This window comes from Hyla sarda, chromosome 8 (genome assembly GCF_029499605.1).
Source record: "Hyla sarda isolate aHylSar1 chromosome 8, aHylSar1.hap1, whole genome shotgun sequence".
Lineage (NCBI taxonomy): Eukaryota > Metazoa > Chordata > Amphibia > Anura > Hylidae > Hyla > Hyla sarda.
In genome coordinates, this window is record NC_079196.1 from 94881499 (window position 1) to 94904586 (window position 23088).

Here is a 23088-nt window from a genome sequence, read left to right on the forward strand (position 1 = left end):
ATCCAGGCTCCATAACTCTAGCACATAGGCCTAGCTATGCCCTTCCCTCTGTCTATGTTTCTAAAGATGATAAAGCCTAACAACAGGCAGTGAACAGCAGTTTGTGACACCTAGTGGCCAACACTTTTCTTCTAGGATAAGTAGCCATTAATGGTAAATGAATTGATTTTCAAGTTAGGAATCTCAAAAGAGCATCACATTCAGTGCTCTCATTCACTAGTTTGTAGTTACATGTAGAGTATATTATTGTATATTTGAATAATCTATCACACTGTGTGCACTTTTGTTATTTATTTGGTATATACAGTATAAGTAAAAATTGTTCCACATTACCAGAAAACATTGCCTTTGTTTGTACAGCCAGCAATGTTTTCTCAGTACACAAGAGTGCGATACCATGAAACCTGCGTTGTACTTTGACTCCCTTCGTGTGATAGAAGACCTGATCTCTTCACACTACCCGGTCCCTGTCACATGCTGTTTGGCTTGGCCGTCTAACAAGATGTTCAAGTGAACAGATATTTACACAAAAAACTGAACTCCAGATCAGACAATGCATGCCAGCGCTGCTCTAATATGGTGAAAAAATAAAACAGGTCCATAAAATCAATACTACCAGTATCTGCTAAGATATGTCACAGTTGTCATGCACCTTTTAGAATTACTATATGGTAATTCTGTAAAGTAAGAATATATTACAGGATACGGAAGAACATAAAGAAGAAGCCCACAGCAGTTAACATTTCTGGTGCTGCTAGATACTACCACACTCCTAAACCCCAGGGACCAGAGGTTCTGATGCTTGTTGAGCCCTAAATTCTCTTTTCATGACTACCCAACATTACAAGTATGGGCAAGGTCTTACCACCTATTGAGATAATCGTCCATCTGCACTGCGCTCCCTCCCTTTAGCATTCACTGTAGTTGCTTCTATGGTAGAAGACCCTTTGTGCAGTGCAGTTTTGCATCTTACATTACTGTGGTCTGTATCCCAAATCAGGATATAAGATGGGGCAGGGACAAAATCCTGGCAGCAGAGGGACTGCCACCTGAAAAGCCCTTTGGTCAGCTGTTAAAAGCATGTGTAAATGATTAAATGGGGCAACTGGGCACTGAAGGAACATAAAGAGGGAAAGAAATGTCAATAGGCTAATGCACCAAATGGCAACATTACATAAGAATAAAAAAACGATTGGGGACACCAAAAGGCACTTTTGGACAGGGCACAGAATGCATCTTAATGCCAGCACTGATTCCTATTGTTATGGAAGCAGTTATACTCTCAGCTAGCTAATAATTGACATCATTATATCTAGGTCAACATCTGCCTTTGTATTTCAGTTTTCTATTCTGTCATATGGACAAAAAACTGAAGATGATGGAAATTCTGAATCTGTTACATGGCAGGCACCCAATGGACCCCACTGACCCAATCCATCAGGTTCCATCATGATGTCTATCATTTTTTCAGAAAAAAATGACTCTACGTGCTGCAGGAGACAGATAGTTTGACAGATACGGACAACAGAGGGACCTATCGTTGCCTAGTTATAGATCAGAATACATAATACATTGTCCTGATACACTTTATGTTTTATCATTGTATTGTGAATGCCAGTTACATGGCGTGTTCTTATTCTTTACTACTGTAGTGAATGGTTTCCATTCTTATTCTTAAGCAGCTTTTTAAATGTTTATTTGCGCAATTATTAAAGCCTAGAAATGTCAAACGATGGAGTCTGCAGGGTATGTCATTACTAAGGGTTGTCTTCACATTCCCATAAACCTGCAGAACATCTCTAATGAACTTCAAGTTGAATGGGTTTATTCCACCCAAGGACAGGCTGTGGTAGGCAGCTGTCACCAGAGGTTCTGCTCTGATATAATCACGCTCTGTTAATTCCTGTATAGTGCATTATGGGTAATTGAATGTGAGCACTGAACAGGACATTGGCAGAGTCTGCAGAGAAAAAGCAGAAACCACCTATAGCGATATCAGTGATTTACTTATCTTACTGGCTTGTCTGTGTGTAGCTAAAATTTTACATCCAGGCAGTAAAGCTCTTCTATACTTTAAGCCATTCCTTGACAGAAAATCTGTCAATAAAAGGTAAGTATTTATAACAGACAACAATAGGGGCAGGTATGAACACAGAGGATAGTTGCCCAATAAAATGGTGGGATGGGGCTTCCTGCTGGTGGTAAATTGTGCCACTACTCCATTCTGTACATCTTCTTATCCATATCAGAAGCTCACATGCTACTTTCCAGTAGTGTAAACTAAAGGTGCTGGGCCCTAGTGAAAAAACTGCTGCAAGGCCCCAAGCTATAATGCTTCATTTATAGCATTATACTTCTCATAGGAAATAGAGGCCTTAGGGCCACTTAGGCTCCTGAGCCAAGGTTCAACTACACCATCTGCAGCCCCTATAGTTATACCACTGTTACTTTACCCTTACTTCAGTTGCAAATGTGAAAGTCACTAGAGGCTGCCTTTATTGTATGTTTTCCCATGATAAGATGTCATGTAAATACTGTGTGATTAAAAATAGAAAAATATGCTACAAAATATATGTGCAGAGATACTTTTCTTCAGTTCTGGTTGTAAATGAGGTGTCCTACAACAGGTTCGCAAATTTGTTGCAGCTATGGGCATCTGACACTTTTGATACATGACATCATCCTTCGATCCAGGGAGGATTTAAAAGGCTGATCTATGCTAAAGTTTGTTCTTGTTCACACATGGATATATTATTTATTTATTTTTTCTTTTACAGGTCCATGTGAACTGCTCCTAATTCCTAAGCTGAGCTGAACAAGCCACCTCAAGATCTGGTGTCTTGGGGTTGGCTGCCCCATGCACATCGATGGTACCATGGCCAGTCCGCACGATCCGTTGAGTTGGTCATCTTCTCCAAATCTCATTGTTGATACAATACGCGAAGATAAGGAGTACATGGTAGGATATAGTGATCACACCATATCTGGTCACCAGTCTCAAGATACTCAAGATAAGTGTGATAACTTGTGTGAAAATGCCAACAGCCCAGTCACTGCAGCGGTCCTGACCTCCATCAGCGAGGACTCTAGAGATCAGTTTGAGAATAGTGTCTTGCAGCTGAGGGACCAAGATGAAATAGAGAATGTTGCACCTCAAGGCAGCAGCCATTCAGGAGATGGAGGCAGTAATAGTGGTACCGAAGACATCAAGATACATTTCAGTCGCTCTGGGAGTGGAAATGGAGGATTCCTGGAGGGACTTTTTGGCTGTCTGCGGCCTGTATGGAATATGATAGGCAAGGCTTATTCTACAGATTATAAACTACAACAGCAAGGTAAGAAAAAATTCAGTGGAATTATGTAACATTGTTCCAAAAAGTGTACACATTTTAATGAAAACATGTTGCAATCTGTCATTTTGTGTCTGATATAGGAGTGCTACTCATACACAATCGAATAGTTTCTCTATTGTAACCCTATATACTCTGATTTAAAGATTTGAATTACAGGTTGGTGTGGTACTGATCGATAATATGGCATCCATAGCCTGGTATGGTTTCAAGATGTACCTTCATATACCAGAAATTCTGTATGGAGGCTTTTCGTCACATATTATGTACAAATCTGTTATCCCCCATGTCATATTATGGAGGCATTGTTCCAAAGGGGAGAACATGTTACTCCATAGTGGTCCACAAGAAAATTCATTGCAGATTCCGCACGCAACAAAATCCTATTGATCTCAGTGGGATTCTGTTGCTCATTTTACAATAAGGAAGTTCTGTAATGGAACTTCAATACAAAATGGGATTCAGTCGGAAGAACAAGAAAGTCCCAGAACTAAGGCATCAAAGCCGGATTCAGAAATTCCAAGGTGTGATACAACCTTAGACCTTTGTCTATTATGTAGAATCAAGACAGGTTCATCCTCTGAATGTAAACAAAAGTGTTTTTATTCAGTGAAAGGGAGCAGTGGTATAAACATTTAAGCTTTGATTTATCAAAATGTGTGAGAGAAAAACTGCTGTGATTTTGCCCACAACAACCAATCACAGCTCAGCTTTACTGTCTTAAAGGGGTACTCCACCCCTAGACATCATATCCCCTATCCAAAGGATAGGGCATAAGATGTCTGATCGCGGGGTCCCACCACTGGGAACCCCCGCGACCTCTCCTGCAGCACCCTGTCATCTGGTGCACGGCACAAACTTCGCTCCGTGCATGATGACTGGCGATACAGGTGCCAGAGTATCGTGACATCATGGCCCTGACCCCTTAATGCAAGTCAATGGGAGGGGGCATGACAGCCACCACGCCCCCCGCGCAGATAAACTTGCATTAAGGGGTCGGGGCGTGATTTAACGAGGGGGCGGGGCCATGACATCACAATCCCCTGGCCCCTGTATAGCCCGTCATCTGGCACGGAGCGAAGCTTGCACCATGCACCAGATGACAGGGGGTGCTGCAGGAGAGATTACGGGGGTTCCCAGTGGCAGGACCCCCGCGATCAGACACCTTATCCCCTATTCTTTGGATAGAGGATAAGATATCTAGGGACGGAGTAAAGTAAAAGTAAAGTAAAAGCTGAGCTGCGATTGGTTATTGTGTGCAAATCACAGCAGTTTTTGTCTTCCACATTCTGATAAATCAGGGGTAAAGTACATTATTAATATTGTTATCATTATTATATAAGAATGTTCATTATACAATGGATAAACATTCTATTTAACTGCAACAAATGCCAGAGAACAGAGTGCAGACGCAGCACTTGGAACACGGTCCTTGCCCATCCAGGCTCCCTGTCCATCCTGTTGTCTCCCCGCTATGCTGCAACTGTCTGTTTTCTGAAATCAATAAAGAAGAAGTTTTGATACTTTATATACCGGTGAGTGCTCCCTCTATACTCTTTTGGCATTTGTTGCAACTACTTTAATTTCTAGATGTATGAACACCCCGGGTTATATCTCAGCATCTCCTCTGTCCTGAAGCCTTGACTTCTCCTGTCCTTATCTCACGCCTATACACCTGTGATCCGGCTGTGCCTGGTATACCTCTCTTTAGAGCTTATTCTATCTAACTGCCAATGTGTATGGTGGTATTGGTAAATGCTACACTGATCAACCATAACATGAAAACCAGCCTTGCTACAATAAGGCTATACCCAAGAGGCTCAAAACATGGGGTTTGAATATAACCTAAGGTTGTATTTTTTTGTTCCATTCTTAAAAGGGTACTCCCGTGGAAAGAAAGTTAAACAGATTTGTAAATCACTTCTTTAAAAAAAATCTTAATCCGTCCAGTACTTTTTAGGGACTGTATACTAAAAAGAAATAATAAGAGAAAAAATCCAAAAAAGAAATGCATTTCCTGTGATTTCCTGACCACAGTGCTCTCTGCTGACCTCTTCTGTCCATTTTAGGAACTGTCCAGAGCAGCATATGTTTGCTATGGGGATTTTCTCCTGCTCTGGACAGTTCCTAAAATGGACAGCAGATGTCAGCATAGAGCACTGTGGTCATGACATCAGAGGAAATTAATTTCTTTTTTGTATTTTTCTTTAGGATACAGTCCCTAAAAAGTACTGGAAGGATTAAGATTTTTTAACAGAAGTGATTTACAAATCTGTTTAACTTTCCTGCATCAGTTGATTTAAAAAAAAAAGTTTTCCATGGGAGTACCCTTTTAACCTGCATTTTTTCTATTGGTGAACTTATTTAGAGACACAAGAGTTTACCAATCAAAACAGAAAATGCCAAGTTAATAATGCACAGTGTGAACACAGATTAAGGGCTATAAAATTGCTATTGGGCAGACTAGATGGTTCTTATCTGCCGACACATTCTATATTTCTAGGGCCACTTGCATCTGTATTACGGACACAAGTCCTGGGCCTACTTTGGGTCTACAAACCCGACCTGACAGCATCATACATTTTCTATTACCTTATACCCATCAGTTTAGTTTCTTTAGAAAACCATAGACTCACTGTCTAAATCCATGGTAAGGTTTTACCATTTATATTATGAGCCATGTTTGTCAGCTCCTATATTGAAGGCACTCTCAGGTGTCAGGTCACTTATACAGAGCTTCAGAAGATTGCTACAGATCTCAGCATCTCAGATGGCCCTATGAAAATGGCTTAGGGAAGATTGCAGCTGTAGGATAATTCACTCCAAATGTTTACAGTCTAAACAAATAGAGAAACAAATATTGCTGTCAGCATCCTCTTGGACTATATCAATCAGCATGGCATCAGCAAAATACAAAAATAAATGCCCGCTGTGTACAGATCCCTGTATTTTTCTAGTCAGAGAGATGCATTGAAGTTTCTCCATCTTTCCTGATGTCACTGAGCAGATGGCTGACCCCCTCCCCTCCACTGACTATTGTCTGCAGCAGCAGGACACGGATTATAGTACTTATTGTTTACTAGTGAGTGAGGAGCTTGTGTGTCAGTCTGTGTCCATGTCTTATAGTCATGTGAAGGGTAAGGAAAGGCTGAAAAGGTGGGAGTGGGGTCTAGGGCACAGAAGCTGATAATATATTCCACTGTCAAGGGGATTCTGCCTGCTGTGACAGACATAGGTGTTTGGGGGGTGAAATATATTGTTGGCAGCTGTTAGATACTCCCTAGACCAGTGGTCTCCAACCTGCGGACCTCCAGATGTTGCAAAACTACAACTGCCAGCATGCCCGGACAGCCATTGGCTGTCTGGGCATGCTGGGAGTTGTAGTTTTGCGACATCTGGAGGTCCACAGGTTGGAGACCACTGCACTAGACAGTAAGAGATTACACATCTTTTCAGTGGTTATACTACACAGTATAGGTCAGTGATGGTGAACCTTTTTGAGCCCGAGTGCCCAAACCGTAATGCATGCCAACTTTTTTCCCCTCAAAGTGCCCTCAAATAGAAATCATCCCCAGTCTGTGATGTTCCCCCCTTATCCCCAGCCCGTGCAGTATGTCCCCTTCACACGTAGAAATAATCCCCAGTCTGTGATGTTCCCCCCTTATCCCCAGCCCGTGCAGTATGTCCCCTTCACACGAAGAAATCATCCCCAGTCTGTGATGTTCCCCCCTTATCCCCAGCCCGTGCAGTATGTCCCCTTTACACATAGAAATCATCCACAGTATGTGATGTCCCCCCCTCATCCCCAGCCCGTGCAGTATGTCCCCATCACACATAGAAATCATCCCCAGTCTGTGATGTTCCCCCCTTATCCCCAGCCCGTGCAGTATGTCCCCTTCACACATAGAAATCATCCACAGTATGTGATGTCCCCCCCTCATCCCCAGCCCGTGCAGTATGTCCCCATCACACATAGAAATCATCCCCAGTCTGTGATGTTCCCCCCTTATCCCCAGCCCGTGCAGTGTGTCCCCTTCACACGTAGAAATCATCCCCAGTCTGTGATGTTCCCCCCTTATCCCCAGCCCGTGCAGTATGTCCCCTTTACACATAGAAATCATCCCCAGTCTGTGATGTCCCCCCCTCATCCCCAGCCCGTGCAGTATGTCCCCTTCACACATAGAAATCATCCACAGTATGTGATGTCCCCCCCTCATCCCCAGCCCGTGCAGTATGTCCCCTTCACACATAGAAATCATCCACAGTATGTGATGTCCCCCCCTCATCCCCAGCCCGTGCAGTATGTCCCCATCACACATAGAAATCATCCCCAGTCTGTGATGTTCCCCCCTTATCCCCAGCCCGTGCAGTATGTCCCCTTCACACATAGAAATCCACAGTATGTGATGTCCCCCCCTCATCCACAGCCCGTGCAGTATGTCCCCCTCCTTATCCCCAGCCCGTGCAGTATGTCCCCTTCACACATAGAAATCATCCCCAGTCTGTGATGTCCCCCCCCTTTATCCCCAACCCATGCAGTATGTCCCCTTCACACATAGAAATCATCCCCAGTCTGTGATGCCCCCCCCCTTATCCCCAGCCCGTGCAGTATGTCCCCTTCACACATAGAAATCATCCCCAGTCTGTGATGCCCCCCCCCTTATCCCCAGCCCGTGCAGTATGTCCCCTTCACACATAGAAATCATCCCCAGTCTGTGATGTTCCCCCCTTATCCCCAGCCCGTGCAGTGTGTCCCCTTCACTCATTGAAATCATCCCCAGTCTGTGATGCCCCCCCCTTATCCCCAGCCCGTGCAGTATATCCCCCTTCACACATAGAAGTCATCCACAGTATGTGATGTCCCCCCCCCCCTTATCCCCAGCCCGTGCAGTATGTCCCCCTCCTTATCCCAAGCAGGTGCAGTATGTCCCCTTCACACATAGAAATCATCCCCAGTCTGTGATGTCCCCCCCCCCTTTATCCCCAACCCGTGCAGTATGTCCCCTTTACACATAGAAATCATCCACAGTATGTGATGTCCCCCCCTCATCCCCAGCCCGTGCAGTATGTCCCCATCACACATAGAAATCATCCCCAGTCTGTGATGTTCCCCCCTTATCCCCAGCCCATGCAGTATGTCCCCTTCACACATAGAAATCATCCCCAGTCTGTGATGCCCCCCACCCTTATCCCCAGCCCGTGCAGTATGTCCCCTTCACACATAGAAATCATCCCCAGTCTGTGATGCCCCCCCCCTTATCCCCAGCCCGTGCAGTGTGTCCCCTTCACACATAGAAATCATCCCCAGTCTGTGATGTTCCCCCCTTATCCCCAGCCCGTGCAGTGTGTCCCCTTCACTCATTGAAATCATCCCCAGTCTGTGATGCCCCCCCTTATCCCCAGCCCGTGCAGTATATCCCTTCACACATAGAAGTCATCCACAGTATGTGATGTCCCCCCCCCCCTTATCCCCAGCCCGTGCAGTATGTCCCCCTCCTTATCCCCAGCAGGTGCAGTATGTCCCCCTTCACTCATAGAAATCATTAGGCAGGGGAGATGAGGAGCCGTGTACGTCCTCTCACCCCTGCTCTTCTGCCTTCTTTTCTCTGTGGAAACTTTCGTCCTCTGAAGGCAGAGCAGGGGGAGGGGAGATGAGGAGCTGTGTACGTCCTCTCTCCCCTGCTCTGCCTTCTTTCTCCCGTGCAGACCTGCGTTCTCCGGGAGGGGGAGATGAGGGGGCGTGGCTTGGAGCGTGGCTTCTTTCTCTCGTGCAGACCTGCGTCCTCTGCTCTGCCTTCGCCTCCCCCCCCCAGCTCTAGCTTCGGAAACCTTCAGAGAGCTTAGAAGAGGAGCGGTCGAATGTCTGCACGGGTTGCATGGTGAACTATGGCCGCGTGCCCACAGAGGGGGCTCGGCGTGCCATTTGTGGCATGCATACCATAGGTTTGCCATCACTGGTATAGGGCCTGTTGTTATGTATACTATATGCCCTTCTGTTTAGCTGGTTGAATATATTTATAGAAAAGAAATTGTAACAGAAACAAATAATTACAACATAAATGGGTTGTCTCAATAAGACGCCTCCTTTCCACATGACCTATTAGGACATTATAGAGGGGGGTTGCCATGCTTAGAATCACCCTCCGAGTAGAGCAACAGCAAGTGTCCCTCACTGGTGGTCCAGGATAGGATGAAGAAAAGCACAAACAATAAAACTAGCATATCCTGTGGCTAAAAAGTGATATAGCAGCAGAATGTATGACCTGAAATACCCAGTGATAAAACATTCCTTTTTAACACCTTGAGGGCACGTTCCCACTTGGCATATAAGCAGCGTATTTAATGCTGCACAAAATCTGCAGCATCAGCGGGAAATACGCTGTGTATCCCTTGCTCACCATACACACAAGGCATGTGTGCAGTGAGTTTTGGAGGCGGGGTCATGTGCCGGCATGACTGTGAAGTGCGGCTCCACCTCCAAAACTCATTGCACACACAGGGCTGCTGCCGGAAAGCTTTGTGTGTATGGTGAGCAAGGGATACGTAGCGTATTTCCCACTGTTCCTGCAGATTTTGTGCAACATGAAATACGTTTTGTATACGCCAAGTGGATACGTGCCCTAATAATGCAACCAGTTTTAGTTTTTGTGGTTTAATTTCTTCCTTTCCTGTCTTCTAAAAGCCATAACCCTTTCAGTTTTCCACCTACAGAGTATCAGGTTTTTTTTTTTTTGTTTTTTTTAAGGAACTATGAAATTAAACCGAAAAAATATTTGTGGGATGAAATTTAAAAAAAGAAAAATAATTTGGGGGGATAAGACAGCGCACTTCATTGTAAAATTGACGTTATTTTCATTCTGTGACTCAGTATGATTACGATACTTTATTTATTACTTAAAAAAATTAAACTTAAAAAAATATATGTTTAAAATGGCCATGTTCTGACCCCTTTAATCTTTATTTTTTGGCCTATGGGGCTGTGTAAGGGCTCATTTTTTGTGCCATGATTTGTAAGATGTGACCACAAATCTGCAATTCTGGTGTTTTTTTTTTCTTTTGTTACTGCCAGTCAATGTCGGAATAAGTAATGTTATGTAGTAATAGTTTAGACAAATTATGCACACTCAATTTCAAATATGTTTACTTTTTGTTGTTTACATTGTTAATTTAAAGAATAGGAAAATGGGGAGTCATAGACTGTGTTGCTACAGTCTGTCATTGGCAGACAACTAGTACAGGCCTCGGGCAGCCATGACAACAGATCAGTTACCTGCGATTACTTTGCCAATTCTGCTCCTGAACCACCAATGATGCGCACTGAGGATGCGTCCACACGCTAGTAACTAGCAGCGGGTTTCCCGCTGCGGGAAACCCGCTGTGAGTTACGCTACCATTGACACCGGCATAATAAAGATAAAGGGGAAGTCGCTCTGGCCCTGCTTGCCCTATACAGGGCAAATTCCATGATAAATGCACCTGCCCGGAGCCTGGAACTACATGTCCCTGGCGTCAGGTGATAGGATTTCCACATTCCTATATCCTTAAAGGGGTACTCCGGTGCTTACACATCTTATCCCCTATCCAAAGGATAGGGGATAAGATGCCTGATTGCGGGAGTCCCGCAGCTGGGGACGCCCGTGATCATGCACACGGCACCCCGTTTGTAATCAGTCCCCAGAGCGTGTTCGCTCCGGGACTGATTACGGTCGACCGCAGGGCCGGCGGCGTGTGACGTCACGCCCCCGCCCCCGTGTGACATCACGCTCTGCCCCTCAATGCAAGCCTACAGGAAGGGGCGTGATAGCGAACACGCTCTGGGGACTGATTACAAACGGGGTGCCGCGTGCATGATCACTGGCGTCCCCAGCTGCGGGACTCCCGCGATCAGGCATCTTATCCCCTATCCTTTGGATAGGGGATAAGATGTGTAAGCACCGGAGTACCCCTTTAAATGGGTACTCCAGTGAACTACATATATAAAAAAATAAAAGCTCCAAAGCTATCACACTACCTGGATATGTTTCTGGTAAACCATCCTGCCATTCTCTGGCTGCTTGATATCCTTTGCCATCTTTTTCTCCCCTTGCTTACATCTCCCAGCAATCATTGTAGTTCTGCTCTGACAGCCCCCACCCTCCTGCTCTGAGTAGCAGGGAGAGAGATTCACTGTTTGATTGGCTGAGGCTGCACACACATCCCAGTTCTCAACACTAAAGAGAGCATGACTAATCACATGGTCTGTGTCTCTCAGGAGGGTGAGGGCTGCTTTCAGAGATGGATTTAGACAGAGTGGATGGCTGAATGATGTAATTCTCTTACTTCATGCCTGTAAGTGACGATGACTTACTGCTCTATATAGCTAATTAATGATATTTAGACAATTAAATAGGTTGATGAGAGGGAAAGGATGTACTATTGGTTTAGTTCCCTAGAGTACCCCTTTAACGGCCCCACAACATAAATGTATATAATTGTGAGTTGCCTCTTCCTTGCTGCCCATAGCTGCATCGCTGGGTCACACAGACCCACCAATGCAGCTCTGCAAAGAAGAGAAGTGCTGAAGAAGGAGGGTGAGGGCACGGGGTGTACTTGGGGATTCCTGACTCACCCATGCCGAGGCCCCACCCCCCATAGCGGGTGACTTTGCCCCTGAAGGCTGATGGCCCGTCCCTGTCTTCTGCAGTCTCCTCATGGAGAGTCAAGATAGAGATAAGGAGGAGGAGCTGGGTACAGGAAGAGGAAAAGCCCCTTGCCCCTCCTCTGCAGTGGACCTACCATTGCCCATCACCTACCAGAACCCAGGTAAGATTTCTTTTTAAATACTGAGTGGGGGCATGTTAGGGAAGGGGGGCTCAGGCAATGTATGGAGAAGTGTTTCACAACCAGGGTGCTTACAGATGTTGCAATGCAAAACTACAACTCTCAGCATGCCTTTGGCCCCCTGGCCATGCAGGGAGTTATAGTTTTGCAACAGTTTGTGGTACTCTGGAAGGAGGATGGGGGCACTGTTGGAAGAACCAATAACATGCTGAAGATGGACCCACTAAGTGGAGCAGTGTTTACCAACCAGAGTGCTTCCAGAAGTTGCTAAACTACAACTCCCAGCATGCCCGGACAGTCTTTGGTTGTCTGGGCATGCTGGGAGTTATATTTATGCAGCAGCTGGAGGCACCCTGGTTGGGAAACACTGGTATGAAGGAACGAGGGGCACTGTTGAAAGAATGGCGGACATGCTGAAGATGGGGTCACTAAGTGGAGCAGTGTTCCCCAACCAGGGTGCTTCCAGATGTTGCAAAACTACAACTCCCAACATGCCCCGACAGCATTTGGCTGTCTTGGCATGCTGGGAGTTATAGTTTGCAGCAGCAGAAGGCACCCTGGTTGAGAAACACTTGTACTGCGGGATAGGGGGACACTGTGTGAAAGAATGTGGCACAGGTGGAGGATGGGGTCACTAATTGGAGCAGTTTCCCAACAACGGTGCTTCCAGATGTTACAAAACTACAACTTCCAGCCTTGACAGCCTTTGCCTGTCTTTTGCAGCAGCAGGAGGCACCTTGGTTGGGAAACACTAGTATGGAGGGCTTATGGCGGGCTGGTGTTGATGGATCGGGGACATGCTGATTAGGGGGGCTGGTGTGGGTGAATGGGATAATGGTATATTATGTCCTCGGGCCCATGAGACTCTAGTTAGGCCCCTTACTCAGATGGTGCACTATGTGACAGGGTTATATTAATTATTGTCTTCATATAGAGGATGAGGATCAGCTGACAGAGTGAGGAGCCAATGATGTCTGAGCGCCAGAAATCACAGCGATCTGGACCAGATAAGGGATTCACTTATATCATTGTGTATTTTTCTGATTGTGTCCCATCAATACTGGAGTCACTGATATTGTGCGGCTGAGGCCAGGGGATGGTGGTTGTCCGGGACGGGCGCTGGCTGTCGTGCGGTAGGGGGGGCCCAGGGCAATTTTTTGCATCGGGGCCCTGTGGTTTCCAGCTACTCCCCTGCTAGTAGGTACTAGCACTAGTTATCTGGTAATGTTTCACATATTACTGTTCAGGAATGTGCAGTTATGTAATGTAATTGTAGGTGTCTGACCACTAGAACACTCCACTATAAATAAGGAGCACCTGTTCTTAGTGGAAAGCTGTGCATGTTTGATCTCAATCCACAGAGATTGTCTTTAAACATGGCTTGCAAGAATCATTTCAACTACTGTATACAAAAAAAGAAACCTCAGTGTACCGGCTTGGTAAAGCAAAATTTGTCACCATTTTAGTGCTGTCGCATGGGTACATTATGACCTCAGAATACAGATTCAGCAGTAGTTTTTGTAAAACCACAGATTTCTGATAATGACAAACTTACTGTATATACTCGAGTATAAGCCGAGTTTTTTAGCACGATTTTCCCAAAAACTTTTCTGGCTTTAGCTGCGAGGGGATGGTCCCGGCCATCCATCTCCACCTGTTAATCCCTTTTCAGTGGTCTTCAACCTGCGGACCTCCAGATGTTGCAAAACTACAACTCCCAGCCAGCGTCTGTCCGGGCATGCTGGGAGTTGTAGTTTTGAAACATCTGGAGGTCCGCAGGTTGAAGACCACTGCGGCCTTCATCATCCAGACCCCCTTTTGTTTTCTGCTCACCTCCCCTCGGTGGGAAGGAAGGGTGCGCTGGTCTGGGCCGTCTATATTCGACCACCTATGCTGCAGGGACCGTCCGGTGGGGAGGGTTAGTCGTTGCGGGCTGTCCATGTTCACCAGGAGGCCCTCTTCTCCGCTCCAGGCCGGCCCCGAACTAGTGATGCTGCTTTGACACCACTGTGCAGGGATGTTCATGCTCAGGGACGTCACGGAAGTCTGCTGCGCACGGACGTCCTTGTGCGTCATCGTCAAGGCAACGTCACTAGTCCGGGGCCAGCCCGTAGCGGAGAAGAGGGCCTCCTGGTGAAGATGGACAGCCCGGAACGACTAACCCTCCCCACTGGACGGTCCCTGCAGCATAGGTGGTCGAATATGGATGGCCCGGACCAGCTCACCCTTCCTTCCCACCGAGGGGAGGTGAGTAGAAAACAAAAGGGGGGGTCTGGATGATGATGAAGGCCGGAGTGGTCTTCAACCTGCGGACCTCCAGATTTTTCAAAACTACAACTCCCAGCATGCCCGGACAGCCGATGGCTGGGGTCATATGACAGGTTGATGATGACAGGGTGATGATGACAGGGTGACGATGAAAGGGTGTTGATGACGAGGGGGGGGTTAATGACGGGGGTCTGGATGATGAGATGGGGGTGATGTATTTCCCACCCTAGGCTTATAGTCGAGTCAATAACTTTTCCTGGGTTTTTCGGATGACATTAGGGGCCTTGGCTTATATTCGAGACGGCTTATACTCGAGTATATACGGTAACTCTGAACCCAAACTACTACACTAGTAACGATTGTTGTTTATGATTACATTTTTCATACACAGTTGACAATGTTTACAAAATGTACATGAACAGTGTAATATATCCTTAAATACCTTTTCTTATTTTTCCTTCATCTTAGACACTTGGGAAGTTCCATTCGAGGAGATTTCGGAGCTGCAGTGGCTGGGCAGCGGGGCACAAGGAGCAGTTTTCCTGGGGAAGTTTCGAGGAGAGGAAGTTGCAATCAAGAAAGTGAGAGAACAAAAAGAGACTGATATTAAGCACCTGAGGAAATTGAAGCACCCCAACATCATTGCTTTCAAGTATGTACTGTGATTACTGCCCATTACATGACTCACTGAGATACCTACTGAATCTTGTGAATGAATCATCAGTAATAATCCTTTTTAGGATGTTGCCTTGCTTTTTGAAAGGTATAATGATTAAGAAAAATACAGATGTCATCATAAAACTTGTTTCTCAAAAAAAGAAAAGAAAAAAAAGATAAAATTAATCATCAAACTTTTTTTCTGCATTTTGCACAGCTCGTGTAGTGGACAGCTTTCATTGACAAAGACATACCATATTTTTCGCCCTATAGGACGCACCGGCATATAAGACGCACCCAATTTTAAAGGTGCAAAATCTAGGGAAAAAAAGATTCTGCACCCAACAGTGATCTTCAACCTGCAGACCTCCAGATGTTGCAAAACTACAACTCCCTTGTAGTTTTGCAACATCTGGAGGTCCGCAGGTTGAAGACCACTGGATAGGAGGTAATACTCACGTGTCCCCGCCGCTCCGGACCCGTCACCGCTGCCCTGGATGTCGCTCCATCGCTGTCGCCGCGTCCCCGACGCTCCGGACGTCTTCTTCCCCGGAATCCACGCTCTCCGTCGCCGTCATCATGTCGCCGTCATCACGTCGCTACGCACGCCGCTCCTATTGGATGACGGGACGGCGTGCGCGATTACGTGATGACGTCGAAGGAGAGTGCCGCCATGCAGGGGATCCCGGCACGGAGCAGACACCGAGGAGGCAGGTAAGGTCTCTCCCGGTGTCCTGTAAGCTGTTCGGGACGCCGCGATTTCACCGCGGAGGTCCGGAACAGCCCGACTGAGCAGCCGAGTTAGTGTCACTTTCGCTTCAGACGCGGAGGTCACCTTTGATCGCCACGTCTGAAGGGTTAATAAAGGGCATCACCGTGATCGGTGATGTCCTGTATTAGCCGCGGGTCCCGGCTGTTGATGGCCGCAGGGACCGATCCGATAGGTGTGTATTCATCGTATAAGACGCACCAACTTTCCCCCCCCCAGTTTTGGGGAAGAAAAAGTGCGTCTTATACGGTGAAAAATACGGTAATAGCTGTCTTTACTGAGCTGGTGCAGAGGGTAATACACAAACAGCTGGCTTTAGGTGAGAGAGTGCAGCGTAAACCCTTGGGAGCCCTGGTGCCTTGCTGGGACTTGTGGTGCTTACACCAAACAGATTAATACTGACTTGTGAGACGGAAGAATGAATCCTGGGTGGTAGGCTCCTGTCAAGGTACTGAAGGGGCATGAACTTCCATCGTGCGCGTAATCCTTGCAGGATGACCAGTTGAGATTAGACGGAAGACCTCTCCTCAGAGCACACGACACACACCTGAACCAAACTGTGGCTCAGCTTACTCTCTTCTTAGACTGAGGTAACTCCTCCCCCCACTGCACTATAAGAGTGAAAATCTAGGGGTTCCCATTGTCAGGCTGGGTCACATGGGGTTCACTGCTCTCATTTAAAGGTACAGTAACATATTAATAACATATATACATTTAACAGTAATATAATTAATTTAGAAAACTATATTATTTGACAATAGAATGTTAATATAATTAAGATAACAACAAGTCTTTGGTGGGCTCAACACCATGTGCTACCAAGCTGCCCGAAACAGTCCAAAGCCACAGAACAGCTATTGGTGCTGGGACACCTCATAAACACGCAAGCTCAGCTACTTCTATAGTAGCTATAGTCATCTTTTAAGCCATAGCAGTTCTGCATTAAAGAAGATAATGCAGTTTAAAGGGGTACTCCAGTGCTTAGACATCTTATCCCCTATCCAAAGGATAGGGATAAGATGCCTGATCGCGGGGGTCCAGCTTTACATGCCAACCATGCATTCACTTAAAGGGGTACTCAGGCGCTTAGACATCTAATCCCCTATACAAAGGATAGGGGATAAGATGCCTGATCGAGGGGGTCCCGCCGCTGGGGACCCTCGTGATCTTGCACGCAGCACCCCAGTTAAAATCAGTCCCCGGAGCGTGTTCGCTCCCGGTCTGATTACCGGCGACCACGCGGCAGACGGCATGTGACATCACGCTCCACCCCTCAATGCAAGCCTATGGGAGGGGGCGTGACAGCTGTCACGCCCCCTCCAATATTCTTGCATTGAGGGGCGGAGGCGTGACATTACACGCCGCCTGCCCCGTGGTCGCCGGTAATCAGACCCGGAGCGAACACGCTCCGGGGACTGATTTTAACTGGGGTGCTGTGGGCAAGATCATGGGGGTCCCCAGCAGCGGGACCCCCGCGATCAGGCATCTTATCCCCTATCCTTTGTATAGGGGATAAGATGTCTAAGCGCCTGAGTACCCCTTTAAGTGAATGCATGGTTGGCATGTAAATTGGTATTACCAATTTTACAATATTACTTCGCCAGGGTATGGTTAAATTAGAAATTTGCAATTGTGGCTGTTGAATAAAATCTTCTGCAGAAAAAGGAAGCTTTTCACTTTCTTTGGATGGAATCAATAAAGATGAGCTTCTGTGAATGACTGTGGGGCTAATCCTTGTGCGTATCTGCTGCAATTCTACGTAATGTTTGCGGTCATGCATCTCTGTCCCAGAAATACTAGTTGGATTTTAATCTGATGGATAAACACAGCTTTAATCTCGTCCTGACTTCTTTCTTCTGCTGTCTTATTCACTACCCACTTAACATTACTGATTTTCTTTTAACCTGTTGTTCACATTTGAGTAATCCCTTTTCACGTGCCTGGATACATTGTGCTCTGTGGTACATCTTTTGTTTTTGGCCTCCTGCTTTTCTCTGTTTCCCCCTATCTTATTTTTGTGGTACGTACTGTAGCTCTTTACGGGTTCATGTAAGGTGAGGAAGGCTGGAAAGTTAGGATGTTCAGAAGACACTGTATACAGATGTGCACTGCACCATCATCGCCTCCATTGGCGGTGCGGGGGCGGTGGCGGTGATAGGACTGAGGACCCCAGGACAGGCAGGAGTAGAGAATCGGGTGGCAGTCTCTGGCACCGCAAAAGCCGCTTCAGTTCATTGATTTAAAGCGCCCGCTTTAAATCAATGATCTGCAGCGGTGTTTCCAAGGGGGGAAATATAGCCGTTTACTTATAAGGGAATGTCGGTATAAGTTATCGACTATCGGCCCTGACCTCCACAGAGTATCGGTATCTGCCCTAAAAAAACGATATCGGTTGATCCCTATCTCAGATGGCAGCCGGGATACAGACAAGCTCAACACTGGCAGTGAGCAGTGCTGAGTTTTTGTGTGTTCCGGCTGCAGTCTGAGATTTAGGACTTCTGCATGAGTCTGAAATCTATAAAAAAAAGGACTGGTCGGGAGACCCCTAATGGTCATTTTTTCAAAGGGGAAAATTTAATAGAAAGCATATTTTTTTTATAACATGCTATTGGAAAGTTATTCTGCATACATTAATCTATAATATATCAAAAGTTTTTTTTTGATGAAAGGTACCCTTTAACTTTCTGGCACCAGAGAATAGAATTAGTGTTGTATAACTAGGCGGAAGGCTGGGAAACTAGGTGACAACCACTACTGGAGCTATAATGGAGGACACATGAACTATAACCTAGGTTTCCCAGGATAATCTGGACAAAATTTGAACAACTTAATAAGAGTGAGCTACAAAAGGAGTTATGGCCACTGGTGATTATTTGTGTGATTTGGTTAAAACAATGAAAATCCAATTCTGCAGTCATAAAATGTCTTTTATTTGGTATACTGTCCACATTATAGTTCTTTAGCTATTGTTAGTCAAATACACAGTGCCATTCATTTTCTGTTGTTTGCTACCTGTACACCAGTCATTACCTCTTAATAACACCACAGCTATACCTTATAGGAATCTCACTTTTTATTTGCTGCATTTATGATTACTGTCACACGTGAGAAAGTCACTGCTCCCTTATGTAACCTGATTTTTTCCTTTGCTTCATACAGAGGCGTTTGTACACAGGCACCATGTTACTGCCTTATCATGGAGTACTGTGCTCATGGACAGCTTTATGAGGTACTCAGGGCTGGAAGAAAGGTCACCCCTAGGCTCCTGGTGGACTGGTCAAGTGGGATTGCTAGCGGCATGAATTACCTCCACCTGCACAAGATAATCCATAGGGATCTTAAATCACCCAAGTAGGTTTTAAATCATAAAACAAATATGAGTAGTATTATTAGAATTAGTAGTAGTAGAAATATTGCATATACAATTTAAATTATGTAATTTGTTGATTTCATATTTGTGAGAAATCAAGACAAATACTAAGTGTAGTTGTTTCCCACAGTGTCCTAGTCACCCACACAGACACAGTGAAGATTTCGGACTTTGGAACATCCAAAGAACTTAGCGATAAAAGCACCAAGATGTCATTTGCTGGCACTGTGGCGTGGATGGCTCCTGAAGTCATCCGCAATGAGCCTGTCTCAGAAAAAGTAGACATCTGGTTAGTAGTCAATATTTTATCTGTACAGTATGTTTCTCTCTTGCGTCCTGTCTACTCAGATAACAGAATGTTATCATGTATTAAAAGAACAAAAAGAAAACAATTGTTATTTCTGTGGCGAAGCCACGGGGTGTGAAGTGAGGTGTATGGGGCAGGTGTTGTAGCCCAGGGGCAGGTGTTGGTAACCCTTTCGTGTTTGTGATGCCAGGGCATGGTTTTAACCGAGAACCACCTGAACGGTAGCACCGCTAGTCCTAGTTACACAGGGCAAATAATAGTCCAAGGCCAGGTTAACGGTAGCTTTACTGATGTAGACAGATGGTACAGTCTATACAATTCGGCCAGGATCCCAGAGAGGTGTCCAGTAACACAGGGGACCTCAAAGCTTGCTGGGACTTGCAATGACTTTGACAGACTTTAGCACAGCCACGCTGACTATAATCGACTTGACTTGACTGAAGATAGTGACAGCAGACAGAGATGACTTGACTTACTGACTTGTGGCTGTAATTTAAACTTGAGGCCTCCAGATGTGCTGGACACTGTCTCTGAGACGTCTGGACTGGACTTGACCTCAACAGAAAGTGAAACACAAGAGAGAGATTGTAGTACCCTCCCTTATAAAGGGGGGCTGAGCAAGGAGGCAAGGCTAGCTGTGAGTCATCTGGTCACCTGGTGCTCTCTGAGTAACAAAACATGTGACTTTAACATGTGACAACCATTATCATGTGACTAATAACCATGGGCCTCCTAAAGGAGTCTGTGTGGCCCTACACTACCTTCATATGTCTCTGATTTCATATGGAGGCATACAGACAAAAGATTTAAATTTTTAAGATTCTAATATCTTTGGGTACGTCACCATACAGAGGCATCATATGGATTTATGCATATTTGCGGCTCTGCTGTGTGCATGAGGCCTAATATCAAAAGGGGCAAATTAAGTTATGAATTATGATCCTGAGTAAGTTAGTGTGAAACATGCATCAGGGTCAAGGGCAGTGTTGTGGTCCACAAGATGAATATTATTGCCAACAACGTAGACACACTTTTAAACTTTAGGTTAATTGAACTTTTGATTTTCAAAAAACATTCTTGATACATTGATCATTGTTTGGGATCTTGTAGGTTGTCAATTTTAGTGTAGTAGAATTTTATTGTAAGCAAAACTGGTAAAATTAATTGGAAAAGGACATATAGTTAGAGTGTACTCGTCGTTACCAAAAACGTTTTATAGATAATACCATTCTATGTATATTTGTAATATACATTGGTTAACAAATGTGTATATTTTTGTCCCTGCAGCTATTGTCTTTGTGAGGAGACCAAATACAGGAAATGTGGGTGAACAAGCAGAGCTCTGTACACTGAGAACAAGCAGGGCTCTGTGCAGTGAGGACAAGCAGGGCTCTGTACACTGAGGACAATCAGGGCTCTGTACAGTGAGGACAAGCAGGGCTCTGTGCACTGAGGACAAGCAGGGCTCTGTGCAGTGAGGACAAGTAGGGCTCTGTACACTGAGGAAAAGCAGGGCTCTATACACTGAGGACAAGCAGGGCTCTGTACACTGAGGACAAGCAGAGCTCTGTACACTGAAGACAAGCAGGGCTCTATACACTGAGGACAAGCAGGGCTCTGTACACTGAGGACAAGCAGAGCTCTGTACACTGAAGACAAGCAGGGCTCTGTACACTGAGGACAAGCAGGGTTCTGTACACTGAGGACAAACAGGGCTCTGTGCACTGAGCACAAACATGGCTCTGTGCAGTGAGGACAAGTAGGGCTCTGTACACTGAGGACAAGCAGGGCTCTGTACACTGAGGACAAGCAGGGCTCTGTACATTAAGGACTAGCATGGCTCTGTGCACTGAGGAAAAGCAGGGCTCTGTGCACTGAGGACAAGCAGGGCTCTGTGCACTGAGGACAAGCAGGGCTCTGTACACTGAGGACAAGTAGGGCTCTGTACACTGATGACAAGTAGGGCTCTGTACACTGAGGACAAGTAAGGCTCTGTACACTGAGGACAAGTAGGGCTCTGTACACTGAGGACAAGCAGGGCTCTGTGCACTGAGAACAAGCAGGGCTCTGTGCATGAGGACAAGCAGGACTCTGTGCACTGAGAACAAGCAGGGCTCTGTGCAGTGAGGACAAGCAGGGCTCTGTGCAGTGAGGACAAGCAGGGCTCTGTGCACTGAGAACAAGCAGGGCTCTGTGTACTGAGGACAAGCAGGGCTCTTTGCAGTGAGGACAAGCAGGGCTCTGTGCACGGAGGACAATCAGGGCTCTGTACACTGAGGACAAGCAGGGTTCTGTACACTGAGGACAAGCAGGGCTCTGTGCACTGAGGACAAGAAGGGCTCTGTGCAGTGAGGACAAGTAGGGCTCTGTACACTGAGGAGAAGCAGGGCTCTGTGCACTGAGAACAAGCAGGGCTCTGTGCACTGAGGACAAGCAGGGCTCTGTGCAGTAAGGCTCTATGACATGCTCCTGACTCACACATCAGAATGATTGACAGCACAGAGCTGATGAGTCTGCACAGAGCCCTTCTTGTCCCACCCTCACTTCCTGTATCTGGTCTCCTTACAGAGACACACAGCATTTTTTCACCTAAAAATATAGAAATTTGTTAATCAATGTATATTACAAATATACATATATTCGTATTATCTACATTATATCAAAAGATTTTGTTAACAACAGGTACACTTTAAATGCTCTTATAGTCACATCGAGCCACCTGTTTGGTGAGCTGGTCATGGAAGAAGAACTAAACCAGTATACCTTGGCTTTCATCAGTGTGTGCAATGGCTCATTTCATGTTCATCTTCAGTTATTTATTTGTGCATTGTGATGTTTTATCGTAATAACTTTTCATTGTTAATCTCTCAGGTCTTTTGGGGTTTTGTTGTGGGAGCTATTAACCGGGGAGATCCCATACAAGGATGTGGATTCATCAGCCATCATCTGGGGTGTAGGAAGCAACAGTCTCCATCTTCCAGTTCCTTCAACTTGTCCCGATGGGTTCAAAATCCTCATGAAGCAGACTTGGTAAGAGATGTCCCTTTTGTTAACTGTAAGCAAAAATATTAAATTAAACACTAAAAATATAAAATTAAAATATAAAAATATATTATTAACTTAACTTAAAACATATTTATAACCCATACCATGGTGTGCCACATTGCATTTAAAGAAGCATTCTAGGATTTTTGTTTTCTTTTTAACTTATACTTTATAGCGAAACATAGCCTATTTTTTATTATTTTTTTTTAAATCAAATCCTTTTTTTATTAAACTTTTAAGGGGAGATTTGTCAAAACCTGTCCAGAGGAAAAGTTACTGAGTTGCCCATAGCAACCAATCAGATAGATTCTTTCATTTTTGAAAAGGCCACTGAAAAATGAAAGAAGCAATCTGGTCAGGTTTTGATAAATCTCCCCCTTAGTGTTTACACATAAGAAAAACAGGTACAAACCTATAAAGAAACCCCAAAGACCCTCCCTCCCACATAACATCCGTACGGCTGGTACACATATTATGGGTCGGGATATGAGGACGGGATAGG

At 45.5% G+C, this 23088-nt stretch overlaps 1 protein-coding gene across 8 annotated transcripts in view; it reads left to right on the top strand.

Annotated features, from left to right (window-relative positions):
* MAP3K13 (mitogen-activated protein kinase kinase kinase 13) overlaps nucleotides 1-23088 on the top strand; it is a 165504-nt gene that overhangs the window by 104356 nt on the left and 38060 nt on the right. For all 8 annotated transcript variants that reach the window (XM_056534161.1, XM_056534162.1, XM_056534160.1 and 5 more), the window contains 5 exons: nucleotides 2778-3335; nucleotides 14907-15090; nucleotides 19024-19215; nucleotides 19365-19523; nucleotides 22413-22571. In XM_056534161.1, the coding sequence (XP_056390136.1) occupies nucleotides 2858-3335; nucleotides 14907-15090; nucleotides 19024-19215; nucleotides 19365-19523; nucleotides 22413-22571 (1172 nt within the window). In that variant the 5' untranslated portion in view covers nucleotides 2778-2857. The remainder of the gene's footprint in view (nucleotides 1-2777; nucleotides 3336-14906; nucleotides 15091-19023; nucleotides 19216-19364; nucleotides 19524-22412; nucleotides 22572-23088) is intronic.